Here is a 27,659-nt window from a genome sequence, read left to right as displayed (position 1 = left end):
GTGGCCTTGATATAGGGGATATAGATATTGAACCCTTGTCATGGTCTGACCACTCGCTCCTCCGACTTGACTTTCTGACCGCCGCACCCCATCGCAGGGAGGCGGAGCCGACCAGGTGGTTCCGCCCCAGGCGCCTGATGGATCCTGATAGGTTCCAGATGGAGCTTGGGCCATTTCCTGAGACTCTAGCTCATGACTCGGCTGATGACCTGGTGGCCGCCTGGGATAGTGCGGCTGCTGGGGCTTTGGACCGGGTCATGCCTTTGTGGCCTCTGACCCGACACCGAACTCACTTAGCTCCTTGGTTCTCCGAGGAGCTGAGAGAGATGAAGCGCCGGAAAAGACGCCTAGAGAGCGGTTGGAGGGCCAGTCGTTCCAAATCTGACTTGACACTGGTAAGGTCTCATATTAAGACCTACCTAGTGGCAATAAAAGCGGCGAAATCTAGCTATTTTGCCGCTCTTATTGCGTCATCAGTTAACCGCCCAGCCCTGTTCAGGGTGACCCGCTCCCTTCTCCATCTGGGAGCGCGGGAGGACCCCTTGCAGGGCCGAGCTGAGGATTTTGTACAGTATCTGGATGATAAAATAACTCAGATTCGGGAAGACTTGGCCGCTGACTGGGTTAGTTCAGATGAGATGACTGAGGCAGGCCTTGAGAGTGTTATCTGGGAGGAGTTCGATTCTGTGGCTCCCAAGGACGTGGACAGGATCTTGGGACGGCTAAACGCGACCACATGTTTATTGGACCCGTGTCCCTCCTGGTTGGTGCTGGCTTCCCGGGAGGTTACACGAGGCTGGCTCCAGGGGATTATCAACGCTTCTTTGAGTGAGGGTGTCCTGCCGGCCGCCTTGAAAGAGGCGGTGGTGAGGCCTCTCCTCAAGAAGCCATCCCTGGATCCGGCTGTTTTGGCTAACTATCGTCCAGTCTCCAACCTTCGCTTTATTGCGAAGGTTGTTGAGAGTGTGGTGGCGCGACAGCTTCCCCAGTATCTGGATGAAGCTGTCTATTTGGATCCGCTTCAGACCTGGGTACAGCACGGAAACGGCATTGGTCGCGTTGGTGGATGATCTCTGGAGGGCTCGGGACCTGGGTACAGCACGGAAACGGCATTGGTCGCGTTGGTGGATGATCTCTGGAGGGCTCGGGATAGGGGTTATTCCTCTATCCTGGTCCTGTTAGACCTCTCAGTGGCTTTTGATACCATCGACCATGGTATCATGTTGCACCGGCTGGAGGGATTGGGAGTGGGGGGCACCGTTTTGCGGTGTTCTCCTCCTATCTCTCCGACCGGTCGCAATCCATGTTGACAGGGGGGCAGCGGTCGACCCCAAGATGCCTTGTTTGTGGAGTGCCACAAGGGTCAGTCCTCTCGCCCCTCCTGTTCAACATTTATGTGAAGCCACTGGGTGAGATCATCCGTGGTTTTGGGGTGGAGTTCCATCAGTACACTGATGATGCTCAGCTGTACATCTCCACCCCAGACCATCCCAACGATGCCTTGGAAGTGATGTCCCAGTGCCTGGAGGCCATGCGGGTCTGGATGGGGAGAAACAAGCTTTGACTCAACCCTTCCAAGACCGAGTGGCTGTGGCTGCCAGCATCCCGGTATAGGCAGCTGACGCCATCGCTGGTTATTGGGGGCGAATCATTGGCCCCCACGGAAGGGGCTCGCAACTTGGGTGTCCTCCTGGATGCACGGCTGTCTTTAGAAGGGCATATGATGGCTGTGGCCAGGGGGGCTTTTTATCAGGTTCGCCTGATACGCCAGTTGCGCCCCTTTCTGGATCGGAACTCCCTACGCACGGTCACTCAAGCACTCGTCACCTCTCGTCTGGACTATTGTAATGCTCTCTACATGGGGCTCCCCTTGGGGTACACCCGGAAGCTCCAACTGGTGCAGAATGCGGCCGCGCGGGGGATTATGGGAGCGACGGGGTGCTCCCATGTGACTCCTCTCCTGCGCGAGCTGCATTGGCTTCCGGTAGACTTCCGGGTGCGCTTCAAGGTGTTGGTGATCACCTTTTAAGCGCTCCATGGCTTAGGGCCAGGGTACTTACGGGACTGCCTTCTGCCACCAATAGCCTCCCACCGGCCAGTTCGCTCCCACAGAGAGGGCCTCCTCAGGGTGCCGTCGGCCAGACAATGCCGGCTAGTGACCCCCAGGTGGAGAGCCTTCTCTGTGGTGGCACCTACCCTTTGGAACAATCTACCCCCAGAGATACGAGTGATCTCCGACCTCCGGACTTTTCGTCGGGCCCTAAAAACTTATTTTTTTCAGTTAGCTGGTCTGTCTTGATTTTATGGTTGGTTTTAAAATTTGATACGGATTTTAAATTGATAAGTTTTAAATTACGGGCCAAATCTATTTAATTATTTTAAATCTATTTTTAACTGTAATTTTATGTATATGTTTTTATTTTGGCTGTTCACTGCTCTGAGTCCGAAATGAGAAGGGCGGTATAGAAGTTTGAATAATAAATAAATAAATAAATTTATATATGTGTTTTGTGGCACAACAGCTCAGTGGTTACAGACACTGGGCTTGTCAGCTGGAAAGTTGACAGCCTGGGTTCGAGACCCAAATGCCATATGATGGGGTGAACTCCTATTCCTGTCCCAGCTCCTTGCCTACCTAGCAGTTAGAAAGCATGCAAATGCAAGTAGATAAATAGGTACCGTTTTGGTGGGAAGTAACAGCATTCCATGTTCCTTGGTTTATAGTCATGCGGACCACGTGACCATGGAAAATGGCTCCCTTAGCTATGAAATGGAGATGAGCACCGCCCCCAGAATCAGAAACAACTGGACAGAGGAAAACTTTAGCTTTACCTTATATGTATGTTTTATCAATTACAGAAAAGCTTTTGACTATGAGTATGATCTTCGTGATCTAGCCCACCTGATCAGACTTATCAGATCACTTACACTGATCAGAAGGCAACAGTGAGAACACTCTATGGAGATGCAGATTGGTTCAGGATCAGTAAGAGAGTTAGACAGGGATGTATTTTATGACCATTTTTGTTCAATCTATATGCTGAAGTGACAATGTGGAAATGAGATCTTGAACTGCCTGATGGAGTGAAGATTGGGGGAAGAACCATAAATAATTTAAGGTACGCAGATGATACAATATTATTTGTTGAAAATAAGGAAGACCTGGAAAAATGATTTGAAAAATCAAGGATGAAAATGAAAAAATAGAATTGAGTCTTAATATCAGGAAAACAAAAATAATGACAACTGCAGATGGACATGAGATGTTTAAAATCAACGAGGAAATTGAATTAGTTCAAGAATTTATCTTCCTTGGATCCAGAATTGTTCACGATGGCAATTCTGTTTCTGAAATCTAATGCAGAATAACCTTAGGCCACACTGCAATGATTAACATGAATAAGACCTGTGAAAGCAGAGATATTGATATAAATACAAAAAGCATGATAGTTAGAGCAATAGTCTTCCCTATAATGATATATGGATGTGAGAGTTGGACACTAAGAATGGCTGACCAAAGAAGAATTGACACCTTTGAACTGTGGTGCTGGCGTAAATTATTGTGCATACCATGGACAATCAGAGCAACCAACAGAGAGATGCTGAATCATATAAAACCAGACACATCATTAGAAATCACAATCACAAGACTACATCTACCAGTAATTTATTTTGGCCATCTCGTATGCAAATTCATTGGAGAAGTTAGTGATGCTAGGAATGGTTAGTGGAACAAGAAGAATGGGCAAGCAAAGAACATGCTGACTTAACAACATAAAACCTGATACAAAGATGAACATCCCAACAACTGAAAGGAACTGTCTTTGATAGGGCAGCATGGAGAACACTTGCCTGTAAAGTCACCAAGAGTTGGACTTGACTGAATGGTTAAAATGATAACAATTTAGTTTTCACGTTTCCATTTCCATAACTTTCCAGAATTAGCCTGTGATGCTGCATTCTAACTACTGCACCACCAGGGCTCCTGGGGCTTCATATGTATTTTGCCATCACTTTCCTATATATTCATTAACCACTGTTAATGGTTCTTTATTGTTTCTGCATTTCCTGGTGCTGTCTGCTAGGTTATGATAATAGATAGGTGGAAAAGGTGTCAAAAGCAGAGAGGCATTTGGGACTACTATACATTTTCTATAAGGAACTGTACTTGGCCATGGCTGAGAAGATAGAAGGAAAAAATTGAACATGTTGACCTTTTTTGATCCTGCTGCCCCTCATGGCCCAACTGGATTGCTCTATGTTATTTTCTCTCTCTCCATTTGGGTCATTAAAAGCCATTGTTATTGATTGCTTCATTAGCTCATGATTGCTACATTAACTGACAGAACCTCTCCAAATTTCCAGAGAGTATCTTTTTACCACCTTTGTCTCTGGAGATGCCCTGGATTGAACTGGGGACCTTCTGAATGCCAAATATACTTTGTAATTCAGTTATAGCCTTTCACTTCATGTTAACCACAGTCAGATGCAGTAGTCCTTAGAAAATGCTTTCCAGTCATGCCTCCAACCTGATTCACTACAATATTACTGTCTGCATGGATACCAAGCCCAATGACATGGTTGTCATATCACTTCACACGGAATGCATTTCAATAGAAGGCAGCTCATGCAGCTACCTACGAATCATTGACAGTTGAATAACTGATTTAACAAAACACGTTATGTGTGAATCAGCCTTAGGTGAGGAGAAAAATGTTTGTGTGCATGTGAGTGTATCATCCAGATTACAAAATAAACCCAAACTGGGACAAAAAAGGATTAATAGTCTTTCAGACTTTTGTATTTTAACTCCTTATATATCTTGGCCCATTCCTGAGTCTGGAATCACAACATTTTTTAAAAAGACATCTAAAAAATACATATGTGTGAGGTTTAAGTCTTATCTTTGATAGGGTAAATTATATGCTCACTATTTTAATAACTGCCATCATGAAGGCAATACAAGTGAGGCTAGAATAGCTCACAGCACCAAGATATGTAGCAGAGAAAATTAGCATTACAGGCTCAGAGAAGGTACAAAGTAACTAGTATACTTCCAGGCTCCAGAAAGAAGTGTAAAGATGAGCATAACAATTACCTGAGTTGAAGAGAAAGAAAGAAATGTATAATGTAAAGACCTGCATTTACTTGCTGTAAAAGAGAGAGGTAGTGAAGTGGGTTTCTGTTAGCTAGCTCTGATAGAGTTGTAAATGACAATCATTAGCTACCCAAGTAGATGGACAAGTAATGAGTAATATTACAGGTAAGAGAGGGGGGAGGGGGAGGGGTGGGGGGAGGTGGAAATTGATAATATGTGTTAGACTCTGCTTTGATTTTTAACCTGTAGAAGTTTTAAAGTTTATATTTAAATCATATAGTTAAGCAGCTTTGAGGCTTCTAATAATACCTGTAGTTATTTTACCATATTTTTCTTGTCTTGATTTTTAATTGCTCATTTCACATGAATGGAATATGTGCTATTCATATTTCATGTTTTTACTTTTTTCCTGTTTTCTCTCCCCCCGACCCACAACCCCTGCCTTCATTATTTGAAGAGCAGGCAATAAACCTGACCAACATGTAGTTAACAAATGGATGCACAGCTTTTGATTTTTCATGTTTAATTTTCAACACAACTAAAATGTGTAAACTGGCCAAGTCTTAGACGTGCCAAGTCTTAGAAGTGACAACTTCGATTTACAGTACAGCTATTATAGATCTGCTGATGTGTACAATTCTCACAAACGTAATTTACCATGTGGGACTAGAAGTGCAAACAGAACATTTAAGAACAGGGGAGGGTTTTTTTAAAGTGCATACAAATGTGCATTTCATTGAAAAAAGTGCAGCAGCAACAATTTTCAGATGCATATGAAAGTAAAGGCAAAGGACATGCTGAGGTGTATTCAAATGAATATGCAATTCATAAATGCAGTTCTTATATATAAATAAAGATACCATAGTATTTCTGTAAACATCCATGTATATGAGGGAGTGGGGAATCTATGTATTTTACATAACCTGTCATTTCTAATGAAATGAAATCATTAGAGAAGATTTAAGGCAATAGGAATATTGTGTATGATGTTCACGTGCAAATGTAGTTACCAAATTATAAAGCAAACATATGTGAACAACACCTTAAAAGATGATCATACAATGAATAATATATGCTGACTGCTCAGAATTACAGATTGAACTGATATGATGTCAATATCATAAAGCTATGCTACATTTTCATTATTAACCATATTACTCTGATGGAGCCTATTCATTTCATGCTTTGAAAGGGGCCTAGAAACAAGGAGACTGAGTTCTAAGTCTACTTTAGGCAGGAGAGCCAGATGGGTGACCTTCTCTCTGAGCCCAACCCATCTCATAAGAGTTGTTGTAGTGATGGAAAACATAGGTGGCAGGTATGTTCACTACCTTGAGAAACAAGAAAATATCTCTTATACTGAACTGGTTATTGCCTGGGTCATCAAGGACTGCAACAGATGTTAGAATACCTGAGCATGTCAACAACTAGGCAACAGAACTGGGGAGCTATGACTGGACAACCAAGGCTTAGCCTTGTACAATTACTGGAAGAAGAACAACTACAGACAAGACACAAGTATACTGTGTTTGAAAATCATGCCATTAAGGCCTGCTACTTAATATACTTGCTATAAATTAGAACCAACGAAGTAGGCTACTGACTCAAAATATTACTGAACAATGATTAGCAGATCAAAGGAGATTCATTTTCAGAAATAAAATATTCAGGGATGTAGAACTGGAAGAGATTCAGGAAAAAAAAATGTGAAAATGGAAGATCCAAAACAGAATTACAGAATAACCAAGTTGGAAAGGACCTTGGAAGTCTTCTAGTCCAATCCACTGCTTAAATAGATGACCCTATACAATTCCAGACAAATGGCTCTCCAATCTCTACTTAAAAGCTTCCAGTAATGGAAGGACTGGAGGACTACAGACTACAGGATCCAAGACAGAACCTTGAGAGCACTGCATGCTTCCCTCCATAATTCCATTGAGGGCTGCATGCTCAGTGTGATTGGTCAGCCAGTTGTGATTCCATCTGGTGATGATGCTGTGTATCCCACAGTTTTCTATCTTATCAAGAAGTAGGCTGTGGTCTACTTTGTCAAGTAGAAGTCTTATGGAAGCCCAAGCATACTATGTCCACAGCATTTCACTCGTTCACTAATTTCATTACTTTATCAAAGAAGACAATAAAGTTTGTCTGGCATGATCTGTTTTTACAAACCCATGCTGGCTTTGTGGTCAATTTGCTCATTTCTAGATACTCACACATCTGCTGCTTGATTATCTTTTCCATGATTTTCCCAGGCATTAACAGATTAACAGAGTTGGAAGTCCCCTAATCAACCTGGTTGCTCTCCTCTGCACTTTTTCTAGAGTCTCAACATCTTTTTATAGTATGGTGACCAAAACTGGATGCAGTATTCTAGGTGTGGTCTTACTAAGGCTTTATAGAGTGGTATTAGTACCTCACTTGATCTGGATTGGATTGGATTGGAGTTTCCTGAATACATTCTCCCCGCCTTTGAAGATTGGAATCTTTTCCAATCCTCCTGTACTATAGGACCTTTGAAACATTACATTCAGTACTCCAAGATCATCTGGCTCAGGTGATTTGTACTTGCCCCGGGTGGAGAGGTGTTCTCTTACCAATTCCTTGCCTATTTTGACTTGCATTCCTGTTCTGATCCCACAGTGCTGCTTTTGATAGATTGGACTACTTTTTCCTTGTGTGTGAAGACAGATGCAAAGTGCAGATTTTGTAAAGAGACAGAAGAAACAGTAGATTATATACTCAGCTCATACAAGAAAATCACACAAATTGACTATAAACAATGAGATTAGAATCAGAACAGAGCTGAAAGGGACCATGGAAGTCTGTCCAGTCTCTTCTTAAAACCTCCAGTGATGAAGGACCCACAACATCTGAAGGCAAGCTGTTTGACTGGTTAATTGTCCTCAATGTTAGGAGGTTTCTCTTTAATTCCAAGTTGCTTCTCTCCTTGATTAGTTTCCATCCATTGTTTCTTGTCCTGCTCCCTGGTGCTTTGGAAAATAAATTGACCACCTCCTCTTTGTGGCAGCCTCTCAAATACTGGAATACTGCTATCACTGTTTTAGAGCCAGGTTTCGCTTAATCTGTACTTGTACCTTTGGTTTTTCCTGCCCAAATGTAAAACCTTGGTTTTTTTCCACATTAAATTTCATTTTGTTGGATAGGGCCCATTGTTCCAGGCTATCAAGATCTGTTTGGACCCTGAGTTTGCCTTCTGGGGTGTTGGCTATTGCTGCCAGTTTAATATCCTCTGCAAATGTGATGAGTTCCCCTTCTATTCCCTCATTTAAATCATTTATGAAGATATTGAAGAGTACTGGGCCTAAGAAAGAACCTTGTGGAACCCCACTGCTTACTTCCCTCCATGTAAATGTAGTACTACAGTATTAAGCACTACTTGTTGAGTATGGTTTGTCAGCCAGTTACAAATCCATCTGGTGGTGATGCTGTTTATTCCACATTTTTCTAGCTTACCAAGAAGTAGATTGTAGTTTACTTTGTCAGATGCCTTGCTGAGATCTAAGTATACTATGTCTACAGCAATTCGCTGGTCTACTAATTTAGTGACTTTGTCAAAGAATGTAATCAGATTGGTTTGGCATGATCTGTTTTTAACAAACCCATGCTGGCTTCTAGTTAACTTTGTTTCTAGATGTTCACAGATCTGTTTTTTAAAATTATTTTTTCCAGTATCTTCCTGGGTATTGATGTTAGGTTGCTTGGTCTGTAGTTTCCTGGGTCTGTTGTTTTCCACTTTTTTGAAGATGGGAACCACATCAAATCTTTTCCAATCCTCTGGTAGTTCTCCAGTGTTCCAGGATTTTTTGAAAGATGTGGTACAATGGTTCTGAGATATTATCTGTCAGCTCCTTCAGAACTCTGAGTGTAATCCATCAGATCCCAGTGATTTATATTTATCAAGGACAGACAGGTGTTCTCTTACCATTTTCTTGCTTATTTTAATTTTTATTTCTAATCTGTCTTTTACAGTTATGTTTTTGGTAGGCTGGGCTATAGTTTCTTTTTGTGTGAAGACTGATGCAAAGAATGAGTTAAGCAGCTCTGCTTTCTCTCTACTGCCTGTTACTTCCTTGCCATCTTCTCTCTTTAGTAGACTGACTGTTTCCTTGACATTTTTCTTGTTATTTACATGTTGAAAGAAACATTTTAAAAATTATCTTTAACTTTTGTTGCAAGTCTTTGTTGATTCATCCTTTGCTTTTCTGACTTCACCTTCACCTTTGCAGATTCAGGCTATCTATTGATATTATGGCTTAGTTATGTGTCCCTCTTTCCATTTTTTTGTACTTATCCTTTTTGTCTTTCAATTTATCAGAGAGATCTTTGTGCAACCATGTTGGTCTTATCTTAGATTTCTTGTTTTTTTTTTTTTAGTGGTATTGTGCTGGACTGGGCTTTTATGATAATATTTTTCAGTGTTTCAGAAGTTTCAATGCTTCTTGAGTTGTTTTCCCCTTTAAGATTTTTATCCATGAAATTTTGCTTAGGCTCTCTCTGAGCTTGTTAAAATCAGCTCTTTTAAAGTTTAAGACACTGGTTGGATTATATTCTATTGCTTATGTTTGCATTATATTGAATTCTAGTATGATGTGGTCACTCTCACCCAAAGTTCCAGCAACTTCATTTCTTCTCTATTAGTAAGAATTAGGTTCAGTATAGTTCTTTTTCTAGTTCCCTCCTCTACCTTTTGGATGACAAAGTTATCAGATAAGTTGGTTAGGAATCTGTTCTGTCTTCCACTTGCTGCAGAATTTGTCTCCCAGTTGATATCAGGGTTGTTAAAGTCTCCCATCACTACTGTGGTATGTTTCCTACATACATTTGTTAATTGATTAGCAAAGAGTTCGTCTATTTCTTTTGCTTGGTTGGGTGGCCTGTAGTATACGCCTATAGCAATGTCATTTTTTCTCCCTTTTATATTGACCCATATGGATTCTAGGATTCTAAAACTCTAGCTAGTTTTACTGTCAAACTAACTGTCAGGATGACAATTCTATGAAAACCTGCGACCCAAATTTTAACACTTTAGTAATCCTCAAAGGGTTATATCAGTATTTCCTTGAGAAGCCTTTCCTGGCTACTGGATCATTCAGTACTGCTCTCCATCCATCCTTGAGTTGGCAGAAAACTATAAAACTATACCAAGAGGAAATTTGTTGTCCTCCTTGCCAATCCTATCTTGCCTCTACTGTTTGTTTCAAGTGACTGCAATTGCCTGTCTTCTGCTCAAGGTAATAAGTAACATAATCTAACAGCCTTGAGGCTATCCTTGTATAGTTGGAATAAAGAGAAAATATTCATAAAACATGGGTGGAGCTAAGGATGACATAAACTTGTGTCATTCAAACTAAAATGAAATGAAGACAATGGCAGACAAAAGATGTTGCCGAAAAATGTTTGTACCATGATTAGGTGCAAGTGTGAACATAGCCTCTGTCTTGATGCACAAGTGCTTTGAGGAAATTGGTATCTTCGACTCTCCTCATATTATTTTACTGCTCAGTGCCTTGCTCAATATGAATAATCTAAAATTGTATCACAGTCTGTTCTCAGAGACCCTGGATTTTACAGTATCTTATATCAAGGTCAAAGAGAGTTTGCTCTTCTCCCTAATTCTCTCTCTTTCTCTCAAGAGTGAAAAGGAAAGCGCAACAGCAGTACCTTAAGCATTCTAGCTTACCCTCCATCTGCCTGCTGCTCCCAGAAGGGCCTGCTGATTATCAACCTTTGAACAAAGCAATTTCACAGGGAAATGGGGAATATTGCACATAGGGGCCTCATTTGAGAAGTAATGATGGGCATCCATTTTCTTACCTTTGTGGCTTGTTTAGTTCAGTTGCAAATAAGGCCCTGTAATATATAATATTTTGATTTCTAGACTTGCAGCACTGATGCCCCAAGAAGTGAAGAAAGCCTGATGGCTCAATTGGCAATGATTATAGAGGGGAAATCATACTATATTGACTTTTAATCCTACAATAGTTTTATTCAGAATGGCATTTATTATCTAGATTATGATTAGGCCTGGGCATGTCAGCCTTTTCAAACAGGTTTGGCACCTAAACTTGGCACCTTGTAGAACAGATTGTTCTATAAATTGAGCAGCGATTTCAGGGATGTCTCCTTTCATATCTTTAATAAAGTTCACAATTTTTATCTGATGGGGCAATAGTAAGACATGGATTTATTCTGCCTCCAGAATCTCTTTCTTTCTCATAAGAAACAACATTCCCCCAATCCCACCCAATGTGCACTGACTGATGTGCACATGGCTCTGTTATGAGTAAATCCTCAATAAACTAAAAGCCTATTCAATGGAGAAACTGCAGCGCTTTCCTGTCAAATCAAGTTTGGCTAGTAGATTCAAATAAAAACAATAAAGAAAGCAACAAAGAAAGATATTTTTACTTACCAAGTCATCCTTAGAAGTTGCAGATCCTTTCTCTTCTTCCCTTAACTCTGGATACAAACTGAACCTGAGATGTTTTGCTAGGTCCTTATGAGGAGTTTTCAGCAAAGGTTCCAATTTATCCTGCAGAATTTTAAAGTTTGGAACATTATAAATGTACTGTCTATGTTGGGCAATGTTCATATCAAGACACAAAGCAGATGACATTGGAATTATTATCTTGAAAGTTTTCATCCTTCTGACAGTAACCTTTAACAAGGTTAAAGTGCTCATTTTAATAGAGCTCATATGTGTGTGTCTTTGAAAACAAAAAGCAAAATGTCTTTGGAAATATACAGAGAAATATCCTACAGCTGCTGCTGCTGTGGGAATATGCTGTCATTCTCAGGAAATGTAGACACTAAAGAAAGAAAAGGATACCTAAAAGACACTTAAGGCTCAATGTCTTTAGAAGAGAGATTTGTTTTTCCAGAGACAATCAGTGTGGTTGTACTTTATATGTAGTGTCAAACTTTACCACGCAGAAAGGAATAAGCTACTTACTAAGCTCACAAGAAATCCAAGAACTTCAAATACTTAAGCAGCATTTGAAGAAAGTTAGAAGCCATACCAAAGAACTCCACCAACTGTTGTGATTCAAGAACAAGCCTGGCATATGGGAACGCTACCCAAACTCTCTATTTAGATTTCCAATCTGCCCTTCATAACAGAGCCTCTATTTGCAATGGTGGCCTTTATATCCATCTAACATTTTTGTTACACTGCCAGATTTGCTATCATGTTGTTTCCCACTTACTGTGTAGGAAGTTTGGAGGGTCCTTCAGGATTGCAGGAGGGTATAAACTTGGTAAAAAAAAATTCTCATGTAACTTAACATATAATTGTTTGCTTCCTTTCTCAAAAGTGTATATAATGATTGAGGAATTCTGATCCTTCCTTTCTCACTTTTGGGTTCCATCGACCCCTCCCCATCCAACTAAGTTCAGGGTTGAATTGTTGGGTTAGAATCATAGGGCTGGAAGGGACTTTGGAGGCCTGCTAGTTCAACCCCCTGCCCAAAGAAAGGGACTTCCCTTAACTGTACATTGTACGAGTTAGCCACTAGAACCCTTATCATCTTTGTTCTTCGTGTTCTCTGAGATTGGATGCTTTCTTGCAGACCTTTCATTATCTAGCTAGGTAATATCATCAATGCAAGCTAGAGTGGGCTCTTTATTTATAATAGATTGCCTAATGTGGGGATACCGTTACCACCTGGATGATTCCTTGATCAGGGAAGGGCTTCTTCCCTATTTATCTGGTGCTGTTTCATGTTGACCTGGGTGTGAACAACAGAAGGGGATATGTTCTAGGCCAGGGGTCAGCAACCTAAACACCCAAAGAGCTACAAAGGTCCTAACTGGAAGCCCCCGTTCAATTCTGGAGCTGACTGGAAGTCCAGTTCCCACATCATAGTCTCCTCCTAGCACAGCGTCTTTTTTCCTCTGTTGACCAGAAGTCGGTTCCCCCACCATAGAGTCGCCTCCTAGTGCAGCATCCTTTTTCCTCTACCTGTCCTAACCAAAAGCCCTATCAATTGTGGAGCCGACCAGCAACAAGGAGCCACAGCAGAGGGATGAAAGAGCCACATGCGGCTTCAGAGCTGTGAGTTGCTGACCCCTGTTCTAGGCCTCTGGTTTCCTTCCTAAGTTTTTGATTGTCTTTTTTTTTTTTTTTGAATGGTGGTCAAATGGGGCTTATTTTTCTATGTCTGTTGGTAGTTGATTTGTCTTGGCATTCAGATCTTTAACGCCTCTGAAAGTTGCTTTTACCTTTCCATCACCCCTTTTGTTCTCCTAGCATGAGAAAGCCTTGAACTGTATTAATTCCCTTTATCTCTGAAATTCAGAAAAATGGAGTGGTATCATTTCCTAGTTAAGTAGCAGCATCCATTGGGGATGTGAAGATCAGTGGGAATCCAATCTATATTAAGCTCCATGTTAGATATATTATTTATTGTATCTAGTTATTCAATAAACTTTTAAAAATTTCTGGAAAATCCCCAGCAGCTGCTATACAGATTTTATATATATGTTTAGAGAATGTACTTTTCTATGCAACTTACATGATTACCTGTGATACATATTTTCCAACAAACTAATGCCTAACAGATGATTTTACTCATATCTTAAGTCTCACATTATTTATGTATTGAGACTCTTTGGCATAAGAAACCGTGCACACATCTTTTAAATAAACCTTAAATAAAACAATTTAATTCTAGCCTGCACTGAAATATAATTCCAAAATATATTTATAATTCTACAATTTTTTCAAATAAGGATGTGGATGGTAGCAGATTCCATTCATTGTTCTATTCATCACTATAAAATCCAATATGCACAAACACACATATATATCAGAACAACAGCTGAAGGATATGTAGAGACAGAAATGTGGGAAACCACATCAACAAGCCAATGTGATTTAGGTGGACTATGCTGGTGGGAGAAGAAGAAATGGAGACAGTGAGTGTGTAGCATAGAAAATCCTGCACAAGGTGTGGCTGGTTGACTGGAACCCAAACACTCCCCTTCTGATAATTTGCTGGAAGTTCCATTATGACTGAAATTTATAAGCAGCATAAAATGATAGCCTGGCTAAGAATCTGGTCTTAGCTAGGTAGTCCTCATAATTCAAAAAAATATATATTTTGAAATTTCAAAGGATAAGCTAATGTGGTATCTTGGCCTAATGTATTTGTTTATAAACTTTTTAGAAGCCCCAGACAAAATAGAGGAATCTATTTTGTTGTATGAATTCTGTATGGGAGGCTGAACTGAGAGACAATGTCTGATCTCAAACCAACCAGTCAGTTCTGTGCTTTAGTACCAATCTGAACCTGGGTCCCACTCCAGTACCTTTAACCATACCACCACACTGATCCTCTAGTTTATATAAAGTTTTAGTTTCTTTGGGAGCTGTAATCCTTGTATATATTTTCTCTCTCTTGTTGTTCTGACCTAGGCTCCCTGAGAAAGCTTAAATCACACACTTAGTTCCCAAAAAAACTCTTTTATTTAAACTGTTGTGAATTATGGTCATTCACTAACAGTCTGTGAAGAGTCTGACAGATGTCTGCCACAGGCTTTCAAGGTAATGCTGATAAGCACCCATCTTTATCTCCCTTGAAATGCTGCCAGAGACCTAATTGCCAATTAATTTTGCAAGGCGAAATGGAGCAAAGAGTCAAACAGAGCTTCTCAGAGTTTGAACTGACCAGAATGAACAAATTGCTTCCGTCTATTTGCTCCTCTCTTATGTCTTATGGGAGGGGCCAATCATCTCCAAGCCTTACTCCTGAGTCCTCCCTTTTGTCTTAACTGTTCTTGGCTCCTGGCAGCTCTGCACATGCGTGCAGTGAGAACAGGCTCTCCCTGTTCTTCTGCCTCGCTGATGTCAGATTCCGGAGGCTCTGGAGGCAGCACACAACTACCAGATGGCCCTGGCCCCCTCTCTGCCTCCAATGCAGAGCCCTCGTTCAAGCCTTCCCCAGACTCCAGGACTGGCCCAACCTCCTCGCTGTCTGAATCTGCTGCCAGCTCTGCTGGCCACTGGTGGACGACAACACTTGTTCACACAGACATGTATAAACACAAGTACATGTTTCCCAAAAATTCTCTTAATAACAAACTGTAAATGACAAATATTTGGTTCTTGGATGGTAAGAATACAATATTTCAGTTCAGAAGTTACCAATACATCTGGCTTGTGTAGTGCTCCTGTCCTGCATAAGTGCAAGACATTGCAGATAATATGCAAATATGTAAAAGACACAAAGGGAGTGTGTTACTCTTGTGACATATTCATTGCTGTCTATCATGAAACATCTTTCAGATTATGGAAAATGGCAGGGAATTACTGCAGCATGCTTAAGTACCTTCCAATGAAATCAATGGGAAGATTTTATTTACCCACAGTAGATATAGTGCATTTCACAACCATGGAGGGAAAGAATGCTTATTTCCCTATCCAAATGGAGATTGCTCTCTGAGGGTTTAATTGCTCGTTGCTCATTTTTACTATTTTTTGTTCTCTTATAACTTGAGGGAGATTCATTCAACTCTACAAATCCCAACACAACCAGGAATTAATAAGTCATTATACTGCTTGTTTTATTACCTACTTGCTTTGGACTATGAAAGAAAAGAAAATGCCTTAAAACCTATGGCAATCCACAAGGCAAGAGTGGTTATAAATCACCTCTCACTACCAGTCCCTCTTCTTCTACTGCAGGTATTCCTCACGAATTCCCATCTTATTTTAATTGCAGCTCATTTTGATTAAAGAGAAGTAGTGCTATGTGTACCCGACTTCACATGCTTTTATTTATCAAATTTATCTTATTTATCAAGTTTCAAATGAAGATAACTTACACATTATTTTTTCACAATAATCTCTGTGTAGGTAGATACACAGATATCTACAAGTTTGGGACAAAATCTGAAAAGCTGGTGAAATATCATGATTCCACTCTTTTATATGTGGTTTGGCAACACATAAATATACAAAAGAGATTTTTGTATCATACAGTTTTTTACACATTATACTTCCACTTCTCCACTGATTCCAACACAGCTTGAAATCAGCTGATTTCAATAAACTGGTAATTTATATAGAAAGCATGCACTGAAACATGGGCTTTCCCTCCGAAGATGGCCTTGTCCAATACATGGATTAGCTGGAGATGACTGTTTTCAGCAAGCCATTGATGATCACATGCCTACTTTTATTTGTGCCAAGGCAGGAAAATTCCTATACCTTCCAAAATTTCTCTTTCCAAATTTCTTATTGACCAAGTAAATTAGATGGCAGTATCACAGCCGACATTAGCTACATTGGCTTATTTCCCACATCTCTTTTGCTCATTAGAAGAAAATGATGGAGATAGCTCAAAACATTTCTACTTTGCCACATTTTTGCAAGACTGAGGCATATTAAGAATCACATTCCCAACTGAGCATGGCTGTTCTTATTTCTTGCATATGTTATTTTTGTCACAATTCTTGCAAGTTGAACAAATAAGATTAAAGCAGTGATTTTTGCATTTTGAGAATTTCAGACAAATGAAGGACCAAATTGGAACTCTTTGTCTAGGACTTGAGCATCTTGAATCAACAGATAGTCATTGACATGATCACAATAGGAGTTGGAAAATTGTTAACAGTGCAGTCATTAAGTGAAGCATTTTACATTTTTTGCCATGATCATTAAACAAATCTGTGTTCATTAAATGAGATATCACTGCAACTTGCAACCTCCAGCTGACTTCCCCATTGACTTAATTCTTTGGAAGCTGACTAGGAAACTCCACAGGCTGTGGAATGCTGCAACTGTCATAAATGTGAGCTGGTTGCCAAGTGCCCAAATCACAATCCTGTGATCCCAAGGATGCTGTGATGATCATACATGCAAGGACTGGTCACAAATCACCTTTTTTCAGTATCATTATAACTTTGAACAGTCACTAAACAAATGGTCGTTAAGGGGCAACTACCATGTCCTGAAAATAAGGCCAAGCCTGATTTTTGGGGTGGGTGTAAATATACACCCTCTCCCTAACATAAGCCCTAGTAAAGGGTTGGACATGGCCAGCACAGAAGGCAGCCCTTCCCTTCCTCGGTCAGCTAATGGCAGCTGGGCCCCTTAATCGCAACTCATGGATAAGCTGAGCAGATTGGGAGCTGCCTCTCATTCTATCTCTCCCCAGCATTCTTGGTGCTCACCTGCCTCCCATCCATCCAACCCCCTTGCCTGAAAACTCCTGCCCCTCTTGCAAGAGAGCAGCTGCCCAGCACCTCTTGCCATGTGGTGCCCACTCAGCAGACACCTCCCCACATCCAGCCAGGATCACAATGTGGGTGAAGCCAGTGAGCACCAGGTCTTTGACGACTACGTGCCACCACCATCCCAGCACTGAGGATGGCTTCCTCTGCAGCTTCCAAACCCTGGCTGGAAGCCGCTGGAAGCGGGGAAGAGGTCGGTTGGGCCAGCCACCTGCTGCTGAGTCTTCCGGGAGCTGGGGCAGCCACATGGAGCTGGAACCATAGAGCAGAAAGTGCACTCCCATAGTGGCCGCTGCCGGAAGACTCTCTGCATCGACAATGACCGCTCTGAGAGTGCGCTTCCTGCTCTATAGTCAAAGCTCCATGCAGCTGCCCCAGCTCCCAGAAGACTTGGCAGCAGGCAGCTGGCCTGACTGGCCTCTTCTCTGCTTTGAACTGGGTACTCACTGGCTTCACCCACATCGACATGGTGAGGCCTGGGAGGCATGCGAGCCGGAAGGGGAGACAGGCACTCACGTGGCTTGACGCCTTTGGCCCACTCGCATTCCACCCCCCTGTAGGAGGGGAGGGGTTTGATGGCAGTGTACAATGGGAGCTTCTCTCTGCCGGTCTCCCAGCTGTGAGTGCGCAGGCTGCCCAATAGGTATCACGTAGCAAGAGGTGCTGGGCGGCTGCTCTCTTGCGAGTGGGCTCCCAAAGAGCCAGGCACAGGGATGTGAGGATGCGGGCATGGCCTCAGGTGAAAAGCTGATGAGTGGCTGTGTCGTGCTGCCGCAGCAGCGCAACACAACAGCAGCCATGAGCACCTCCGAAATAATAAGACCCCCCCGATAATAAGGCCAAGCCCTTATTTCGGGGTTGAAAAGAAAATAAGACCCTGTCTTATTTTCAGGGAAACACGGTACCTGTATGAATCATAGACCCCATTTCTACATGGCAACAAATTAATGGACTTCAAACTTTAAGCCTGTTCAATATATAACTAACTAGTAGCCAGCATGGATTTGTTAAAAACAGATCATGCCAAACCAATCTTTCATTCTTTGATAAAGTCACTAAATTAGTAGACAAGCGAATTGCTGTGGACATAGTATACTTAGATCTCAGCAAGGCATTTGACAAAGTAAACTACAATCTACTTCTTGATAAGCTAGAAAAATGTGGAATAAACAGCATCACCACCAGATGGATTTGTAGCTGGCTGACAAACTGTACTCAATGAGTAGTCCTTAATGGTACTACATCCACATGGAGAGAAGTAAGCAGTGGGGTACCACGCGGCTCTGTTTTAGGCCCAGTACTCTTCAATATATTATAGATGACTTAGGTGAGGGGATAGAGGGGAATTCATCAAATTTGCAGATGATACTAAATTGACAGGAATAGCCAACACCCCAAAAGACAACTCAGGATCCAAAAAGTTCTTGACAAACTTAAACAATGGGCCATATCCAACAAAATGAATTTTAATGTGGAGAAAAGCAAAGCTTTACATTTAGGCAGGAAAAAATCAAAGGTATAAGTACAGATTAGGTGAGACCTGGCTCAAAAACAGTAACTGTGAGAGGGACCTTGGAGTCCTAGTGGATGATCATTTGAATATGAGCCACCAATGTGCAGCAGCAGCGACAAAATTTAATACAATCCTGGGTTCAGTAGTGGGATTCAAATAATTTAACAACCGGTTCTCCCCCGGTTGTAAGTGTGATTCTGCAATGGTTGTAAGTGTGAAAAATGGTCATAAGTCACTTTTTTCAGTGCCATTATAACTTTGAATGGTCATTAAATGAATTGTTGTAAGTCAAGGATTACCTGTAGAAAAATACAAAAAGCTTGTTTACTTGTAAAACGATGCCCTAAATACCAGTCATTAGATTGGAAATACCTGCAAGCCGGAATTACAAATCAGGCAGGGTGCCAGAGCATCTTGAGGAATTAAAATAGTTAAAATGCAATGATAACTATCAGCAGCCAACTCTTGCTCAAAAAGTGAAACTCTTTAGCAGAGAGGTCATTTAAGCTCTTCGGAAAGTGGGTGGGCATATTTGGGCTACAAAATGCAGAGCTAAAGAGACAATTTAACAAATTATATAGGAGACCCAGGTTCAAGCCTTCCAAGCTTGTAGGATCACAATAAAATTAGTACATGCCACAGATATCTAAATAACTTTCAAGTCTGGTGCCATGTTACTAAGCCTTATTATCATGAGAGAAAACTAAAATAAATTGGAGGGAGGATCCATACCCCTACCTCCTTTTTTTTTTATATCTTACTGTCAGTGAACAATCATATGCCCTGGCCACTCTGAAGCAATGCAAGAGACTCCTGTCCCAAAGGTGCTTTTTCAAGAAGCAACTGGACTTTCTGGAACCCAAGAAAGTCCAGTTGCCTCTTGAAAAAAGCATATTTGGGACAGCCGTGATGTGGATGACTGAAGAATCCACATAGAGAAGAGACTCCTGTGCTCAATGAACTGACAAAGCAACCTTTCACACCCAGGAAAAGCAAACCTTAGATCCACTTAAAGATACCAGCTGGTTTCACTCACCTCACAAGATATCCTAGGGAAATCATCCAGATTTAAGGAAAGATCATATGCCCCTAGAAAGGCAGTAAAAAAATCAGTGCCAAGCTTGCATCCTGCCTCTAGGAAGTACATCCCAAAAGGACAGTGCCAGGAACCACTAAAGCAGTGTAAAAAGCTTAAAACAACCCTTCCCCTTTAAGAAAGTCAAGCCCCTCCAGAGAAGTAGCTCAGGTGACAGAAAGTCTGGGTGAACTGCCAAGAAGCATTAGATGTTACAATGTAATAAGGCTTCACTGAGAGGCAGTTTCTATAAATAGGGCAATAAAGATAAGGATTAGGCTAGAACAGGGGTCTGCAACCTCAAACACTAAAAGAGCCATTTGGACCCATTTCCCACAGAAAAGAAAACACTGGGAGCCACAAAACCTGGGTGGGCATGACCAACTCAACCTCACTCCCACCCAGATACATGACACTCCCCAGCCACGCCTACCTGCATTTTGTAGCTCAGGGTGTTTTCTGTGGGAAATGGACCTCTCTTTCTCTCTCTCTCTCTCTCTCTCCCTCTCTTTTCTTTTCTTTCTTTCTCTCCCCTTCTCTCTCTCATTTCCCCCCTTTCCCTCTCATTCTCTCCCTCCAGCTCTCTCATTTCTGTTTCCTTCTCCCCCCTCTCCCCTTCTTTTTCATTTGTTTCCCTCTTTCTCCTCTCTCGGTCTCTCCCTCATCATTTTCTCATTTCTTTCTCTCATCTCTCTCTCTTTCCCTCCCTCTCTCTCTTCCCCCTGCTCTCTTCCCCTCCTGCTCTCTCCCTCCCTGGTGTGTTTATGTGTTCCCTCTTGAACCATTTCCAAAAACAGGCAAGGGTTTTGTTTTTTTTTTTTTGGTGCTGATGTTCTTTCTTCTTCTTTGGGTACTTTTTACCATATAATTTAAATCAAGAATCATTTCAGGTTCCCAGATAAATGAAGCTCTTTTGTTTCCCTGTGGTGGCTCCCTGCTGGCTGGCTGGCCCCGCCCCTCACCCTCCTCTCCCAGTCACTCTTCGCATGGCCTGAGAAGGTAAGGGTGATGGTGAGGATGGAGACCCGCTCTATATTCCAGAGTGGGAGGGAAGTGCCCCTGTACTTGCCTCTCATCTTGCGGGAGCTTCTTCCAATGCTTATTGGTACTGTACGCACCTCAGTCGCTCAGGGAGATGCACGACTTTCTCTTCGCAGCATAAGCCACAGCTGGGCTGGGCCAGTGCTCTAGACTTGCAACTTGCTCTCACCGCCTCCATGACCTGCTCGCTGCTCTTGCAGCGCCTTGTGCAGCACACCTAAATTTTGTGTGCTTCACAATGGGGGAGACAGAGTCCCCTCTTCCTTCTGGAGCCCATTATGATGCGGAGCATCAGCTGCAGCTGGGACAGGACGGGCCAGTGTCTTGGGGCAGAGAGAAAGTCGCATATCTCCCCAAGCGACCAAGGTGCGCTCAGCATCAAGAAGCGCTGGAATTAGCGCCCACGAGATGAGAGGCAAGTACAGGGGCGCTTCCCTCCCACTTTGGAATATGGAGTGAGTCTCCATCCCTGCCGTCACCCTTACCTTCTCAGGCCACATGAGGAGTGACTGGGAGGAGAGGGTGAGGGGCGGGGCCAGCCAGCTGGCAGGGAGCCACAGCAGGGGGATAAAAGAGCTGCATGTGGCTCGGGAGCCGCATGTTGCTGACACCTGGGCTGGAAACAACATCAGAATGTTTCCTTCCTGCATTCCTGACAGGATTAGCCCTGTAAAATGGAAAAAAACAAAAGGCTGTTGGAAGGAGATTTCTTCCAACAACCGGTTCTCCAAACTGCTCAGAAACTTAACAAACAGTTCTCCCGAATAGGTATGAACCAGTTGAATCCTACCACTGCTTGGGTTGTATAAACAGAGACATAGAATCAAGATCATGTGAAGTATTGGTGCCACTTTACAAAACCCTGGTAAAACCACTCCTGGAATACTTCAAAAAGATGTTGAGACTTTGGAAATGTTCAGAGAAGAGCAACTAAGATGATCAAAGGCCTGGAAACTAAACCATATGAAGAACAGCTGCATGTTTTGGGTCTGGCTAGTCTAAAGAAAAGAAGAATTAGGGTGACATGATAGCAGTATTCCAGTATTTGAGGGGCTGCCACAAAGAAGAGGGAGTCAAATTATTCTCCAAAGCACCAAGGGGTGGGACAAGATGCTCCTCTATACAGCGCCAGCTACTTGCTTGTACTGTTCAGTGTATATTGTTCTTGCCTGCCACTAGTTGCCATTGTATAATACTATTTCTGAGGCCTCCCTGCTTACCTTGGGTCCTGTTAACTTCTTCTGCTAAGTAAAATCACCCGAGTGAAGTTTTATTTTTACTTGGTTAAACTCAACCATTTATAAAATGATCCTATCTCATTAGATGTGTCACATATATGGGGTAGGTATGTTAACTCAATTGCTCATTTGAATGATACCAAATTTCCTGAAGTACCCAGGAGATGAATAGAGATCACCCCATCTGCTTAACAGAGATCTGTTTTGGAACTTAGAAAACAATAAATCCAAGTTGAGGTCTAGATGGGGATTAAGAACTGAAAAAATAATGCTCTGTTCTCCAACAGTTTGGGACTGAACCTTTACTCCCCGACCTACCTTGGAGTGAAATGAAATTTGCAAGCTAGATTGATGAGGAAGGTTTGAGCTACATTCCTTCAAAACCTGAAAATTAAAAGGAATGATAGAAAAAAGTATCTTATATAAAACAATTTTATTACATTTCATGTGCATAATGTGATTTCAAACTAAAATATTTTAACTAGCAACTGTTAGGACTGATTTGTTGTTGTTCATCTCTGAAGTGGCTGCTATATTATCACAGGATTTGCTTGTGAGTTAATATAAATGACAGGCAGATGTCTATTTAAATCTGAGAAATAGAGATCCGCTTAAATATTTGAACCTGGAGTGAAAAAGTCTGTCTTGACTTCTGTCTGAATGATTGGATGCTGAATATATCTCTACCCATTATGGCAAAGTATGGAAACAGGATCTTTCTCCTCCATATTGAGATAGTGCATGATCAGCATTTGATGACACCGTCTCTTTGAAAGTGAACTCAAGCAGAAATGATATTTCATTGATTTATCTGTCACAATTACTTATTGATTCTGAGGAATGTTATGACTAATATCCAATTATTATTTACCAACTCTGTCAAGTACCCCAGTGTAACAGTCAATTTGAACAACTAGGAGGAATATATTACAGCCACACTTCTAAGGTTGCAGGATTTTTTCCATCTCAGATTATTACCTTCCTGAGACTTCATATTTTTGTTGTGGCTGCAATTGATTATTATAATTCTCTTCTAGCTGAACTCCCAGATCAGGTTCTACGTAATTTTTGGCTTAAATATAATTCTGTTGCTAGAATTTTATTTATTTATTTTATAAGTACTAAGATTTGTCCTGGTCTCTCAATCATCTTTAGCAACATTTTCTTAAACAACCTTCTGGATGTTTTGGTCACAATGATTTTTCAGAGCTTGTTGCTTTGATATCAAAAGGATCTTATGGCAAATGTAGGTGTCACTCAGAGTTCAATGCAAAAATTAATATCCTAATTTAAATTCCCTTGTCACACAGTTTCAACTGAAATTGAATTTGAGCAAATGTGGATGTTCTTCCTTAGACAAACTTTTAGAGATCTGAGGAAAGTTAATATATGGTTTCACATAATTTTCTTTGATAAACATGGATTATCAGAAGTATTTTCCTCCTTTAGTAAGTCACCGAATATGATATCTCCAGAGAAACCTTCCCATTTACTTCATGTTGTTGTAGGTGACAATTTGCAAGAAAATGTGTGCAGTAGAGATGGTGATATCCAGTGACAGAAAAAAAAAATTCCTACTATACCATGGAGGAGAACTAATTTTTCTCCTTTATCCTGAGTTTCTGGATACTTCTCTTTTTCTGTAAAATGTATGAGTGTCATTGGGCAATGAGAAGAAGGTCAAGAAAAAAAGAATGGAACAAACCTATTGAGTACCACAAATATTGCTAGAACAAGGATAAAGTATCATACTACTGTAATTTCCAAACAGCCACATGAGTAATGTTTGATGTAATAGGATAAAGGCTTGGCTCAGTTTGACATCAGCTGAAAAGCCCCATAGAGGAAGAAGGCTTTCGTTTCCTTTTCATGTAAGCTGTATACTAAGAACCACCTGCAATTTACTTTCCTTCCTCCTCTTCAAGAGAGAATGAGCATTTATTTGTCTTTAGGCATTTTGTACTGAAGAGGTTTCATTCTTCATATATCCTGTTTCTCTGTGTGCATGCATATATATGCATTCATAGGCATATAAACTATGAATTATTTTATTATAACATACAATGAAAGAACAATAGGCATATGTGTGACATATATTGGTCCAATTATATTTGCTTTTTCAATTTGCTCAATTGTTTTCCAATCATTTTATAAAACAGAAATGAAATGTCAAGAGCAATTGATGTACACATTCTGAAAATGATCATTCTGGTTATATGCCGATAATGAAGTTTTATGAAAATACAATGTCTTAAAATTCTACAACAATAGATGCACTGCCAGCTGAATGTTTATTGCTTAACGCATTGTAAGCCGCCTTGAGTCTCCGGAGAAGGGCGGCATATAAATCTAATTTTTAAAAAAAATGTGATGCTTAAAGAATAACAGCATTTTTTGTTTAATTGTCCAAATGTGATGCACTAATACAGGCCTTTACTCTTTCCTGTATTCCAAAATTGTTTAGACAGCTACTAGAATTTTCTATGGCGATAGAGGCATATAGGCATACTGTGAAATTTGTACAAAGAAATAGATTCCATACATATCTAGTTGCATCAATTTTTTTTTAATTTTCTAGCCTTAAGAATAAGTTTGCCATATTCTGGTAGTGGCTAAAAAATTAACTTGAGAAGATAAAGCATAAGGAAATTTGAGACCAGTAAAACATAGTGACTAAATTAGTAGACCAGCGAAATACTGTGGACATAATATACTTAGACTTCAGCAAGGCGTTCAACAAAGTAGACCACAACTTACTTCTTGGTAAACTAGAAAAAAATGGGATAGATAGCATCACCACCAGATGGATTCGTAACTGGCTGACAAACTGTACTCAACAAGTAATCCTTAACAGGTCTACATCTAAATGGAGGGAAGTAATCAGTGGGGTACCACACTTAGGGCCAGTACTCTTCAATATCTTCATAAACGACTTACCGTGTTTTCCCAAAAATAAGACAGGGTCTTATTTTCTTTTGAACCCCGAAATAAGGGCTTGGCCTTATAATCGGGGAGGGGAGGTCTTATTATTTTGGAGGTGGAGGAGGCGGTGAGCATGGGACTGGATGTCCCATCATCGCTGCTGCCTCCCCTCCCAGTTCTTCATGCTGGACAAGCGGCTAGCTGCCGCTGCTCTGATGTGTCCCACCGCCACCGCTGCCTCATGGAGCAGGACTCTGCAAGGCTTGTTGTGCTATTGCACACACAAACTGCAGCACCGCCCGAGCTTCATCATACCAGCACAGCTGGCGTCCTGCCGCTCATGGCTGCGCTGGTATGTTGAACCTCGTGGAAGTGCTGCTGTTCATGCATGAAATGGCACAAGCCTTGCAGAGTGCTGCTCCACAAGGCAGAGGTGCCGGCGGCGCAATGAGTCTCACAAAGACTCGTTTCTGACAGGTGGGGCAGGGGAGAAGCGATACACGTGGAGCAAGATGTGGCTCACCTTGCCATCTCTTCTCCCCCCCCCCTTGCCAGGCATGGCAGGGCTTCTGCCCCTTGCTTAGCCACCCGCCCCCTTTAGGGATGCAATTTGGGGATGGCAAGTGGGGCAGGCGAGAAGCAGGACACGCATCTTACCTTTCAAGCTCCGTGGCATTCCAATTTTTTTTTTATTCTAGTCTTAGAAAAAAGATGACTTTGGTTTCATTACTGCTACAATGATTGAGCACCACATATTGCTTTTGTAAGGGTAACAAACCTTTTAACTTTTATGTTTCAGTTTTATGACCCTCATATACAATGCTGTGCTTATATTACATGAAAGCATATTTTCTTCCCGCTTAACAGTGAGACTCAATTGGTAGACCTGCTTTGTTGTCGTTCCATCACTAAAACCTTTCTCATTTCTCTATTTTGTATTGTTTTTAATTTAATTTAGTTTTATCTCTCCTGTGACTTTTCTGCTGCTCATTGTATATTTCTTTAAAACTATTTTATTGTATTCGTATTGTGTTTTTATTACGTTTGCAAACTATCCTGGGAAATCATTTGAAGGTTGAGGTAAAAATATCTCTAATAAGTAACTCAAAAGCTTCTAAATTTTTCTAATTCCCCATGTTCCTTCTATCTTCAAAGATAAGCTAATAAGGAATCTGAGACATAGGAAACAAAACTATGGGTGCCTCTTGGTAGTGGCAAGGAGATTAAGAATTCTATTCCCAAGACTCACAAAAGTTATTTTAAAAAAATAAAAGATATTTAAAAATTTCTAGCACTTGTAAAACATAAGAGATATGGTGGATGGCTCGGTTTTGCTCATAGAACACAGAATAATAGGGTTGAAAGGGACCTTGGAAATCTTCTAGTCTAACGACCTGCTCAAACCAGAAACCTCATATCATTCCAGAAAAATGGCTGTCAGTCTCTTTTTGAAAACCTCTACTGATGAAGCATCCACAATCTCTGGAGGCAAGCTGTTCCATTAATTTAATCACTGAGAGGAAACTTCTCTTTAATTCTATGTTGGGTCTTTCTTTAAAGATCTTCCATCCATTACTTTGTGTCCTGCCCTCTGATGCTTTGGAAAATAAGTTGACCCCACTCTTCTCTGTGCAGCCCCTCAAGTACTGGAAGACTGCCATCATACCACCGCTAATCTTTCTTTTCCTTAGACTAGACATACCTAGTTCCTTCATTTGTTCATCATATAGTTTAGGCTCCAGACTCCTTGTCATCTCTGTTGCTTTTCAATGTACACTCTTTCTAGGGTATAGTATCTTTTTCGCATTGTGGTGACCAGAACTGGATGCAGTATTCTAAGTGTGATCTTACTAGTGCAGGATAAAGTGGTGCTAACACTTCATGTGATCTTGATACTACCCTCTGTTGATGCAAACCTAGGACTGCATTGGCTTTTTTGGTACTGCTGGCTCATACTTAAATGGTTGTCCAGTAGGACACCAAGATCCATTTTTCAATTATTGCTGTTGAGCCAGGTACCTCATATTCTGTACTATGCATTTGATTTTTCTTGCCTAAATGTAAGGCCTTACTTTTATCACTGAATTGCATTGACACAAAATTCTTGGAACATATATTTAAACTTGGAATATATATATATGTTCTGGATTATTTGCACATTAGATACTAAGTCCTGAATTAGAAAGCTCAAATACAACTGCTATGAACAACATTCTCAGAGACTCTTCCCATCCTGCTTACAATCTTTTTGGACTGTTGCCTTCTGGCAGAAGATACAGAACAATTAAAACTCAGACCACACATCTTCTGAATAGTTTTTATCCCAGAGCTATAATTGGACTCAACAATGAACTAAAGAGCCACTATCAGTGAGCTGCTGGACAGCATTACTTGGTCTATTGTATGGATGTTGAGGGGTGGGGAATTTTTGGTGGGTGGGGGTGCGTCTGGGGATTGTCATGTGGCTTGGTCTCTGGGTGTTATGTGAATTTCATTGTATGGGTATACTTTGTA

At 41.2% G+C, this 27,659-nt stretch overlaps 1 protein-coding gene across 1 annotated transcript in view; it reads right to left on the bottom strand.

Annotated features, from left to right (window-relative positions):
• Positions 1-27,659, bottom strand: part of LOC117675273 (uncharacterized) — a 176,914-nt gene that overhangs the window by 104,017 nt on the left and 45,238 nt on the right. Inside the window, exon 4 of the mRNA XM_034433755.3 lies at positions 11,535-11,654. Within this exon, the coding sequence (XP_034289646.1) occupies positions 11,535-11,654 (120 nt within the window). The remainder of the gene's footprint in view (positions 1-11,534; positions 11,655-27,659) is intronic.

The sequence above is a fragment of the Pantherophis guttatus genome, chromosome 1, assembly GCF_059756535.1.
Source record: "Pantherophis guttatus breed Tessera chromosome 1, ASM5975653v1, whole genome shotgun sequence".
NCBI lineage: Eukaryota > Metazoa > Chordata > Lepidosauria > Squamata > Colubridae > Pantherophis > Pantherophis guttatus.
The sequence above is the reverse complement of the archived record's forward strand: the minus strand, read 5'-3'. Positions and strand labels throughout refer to the sequence as shown.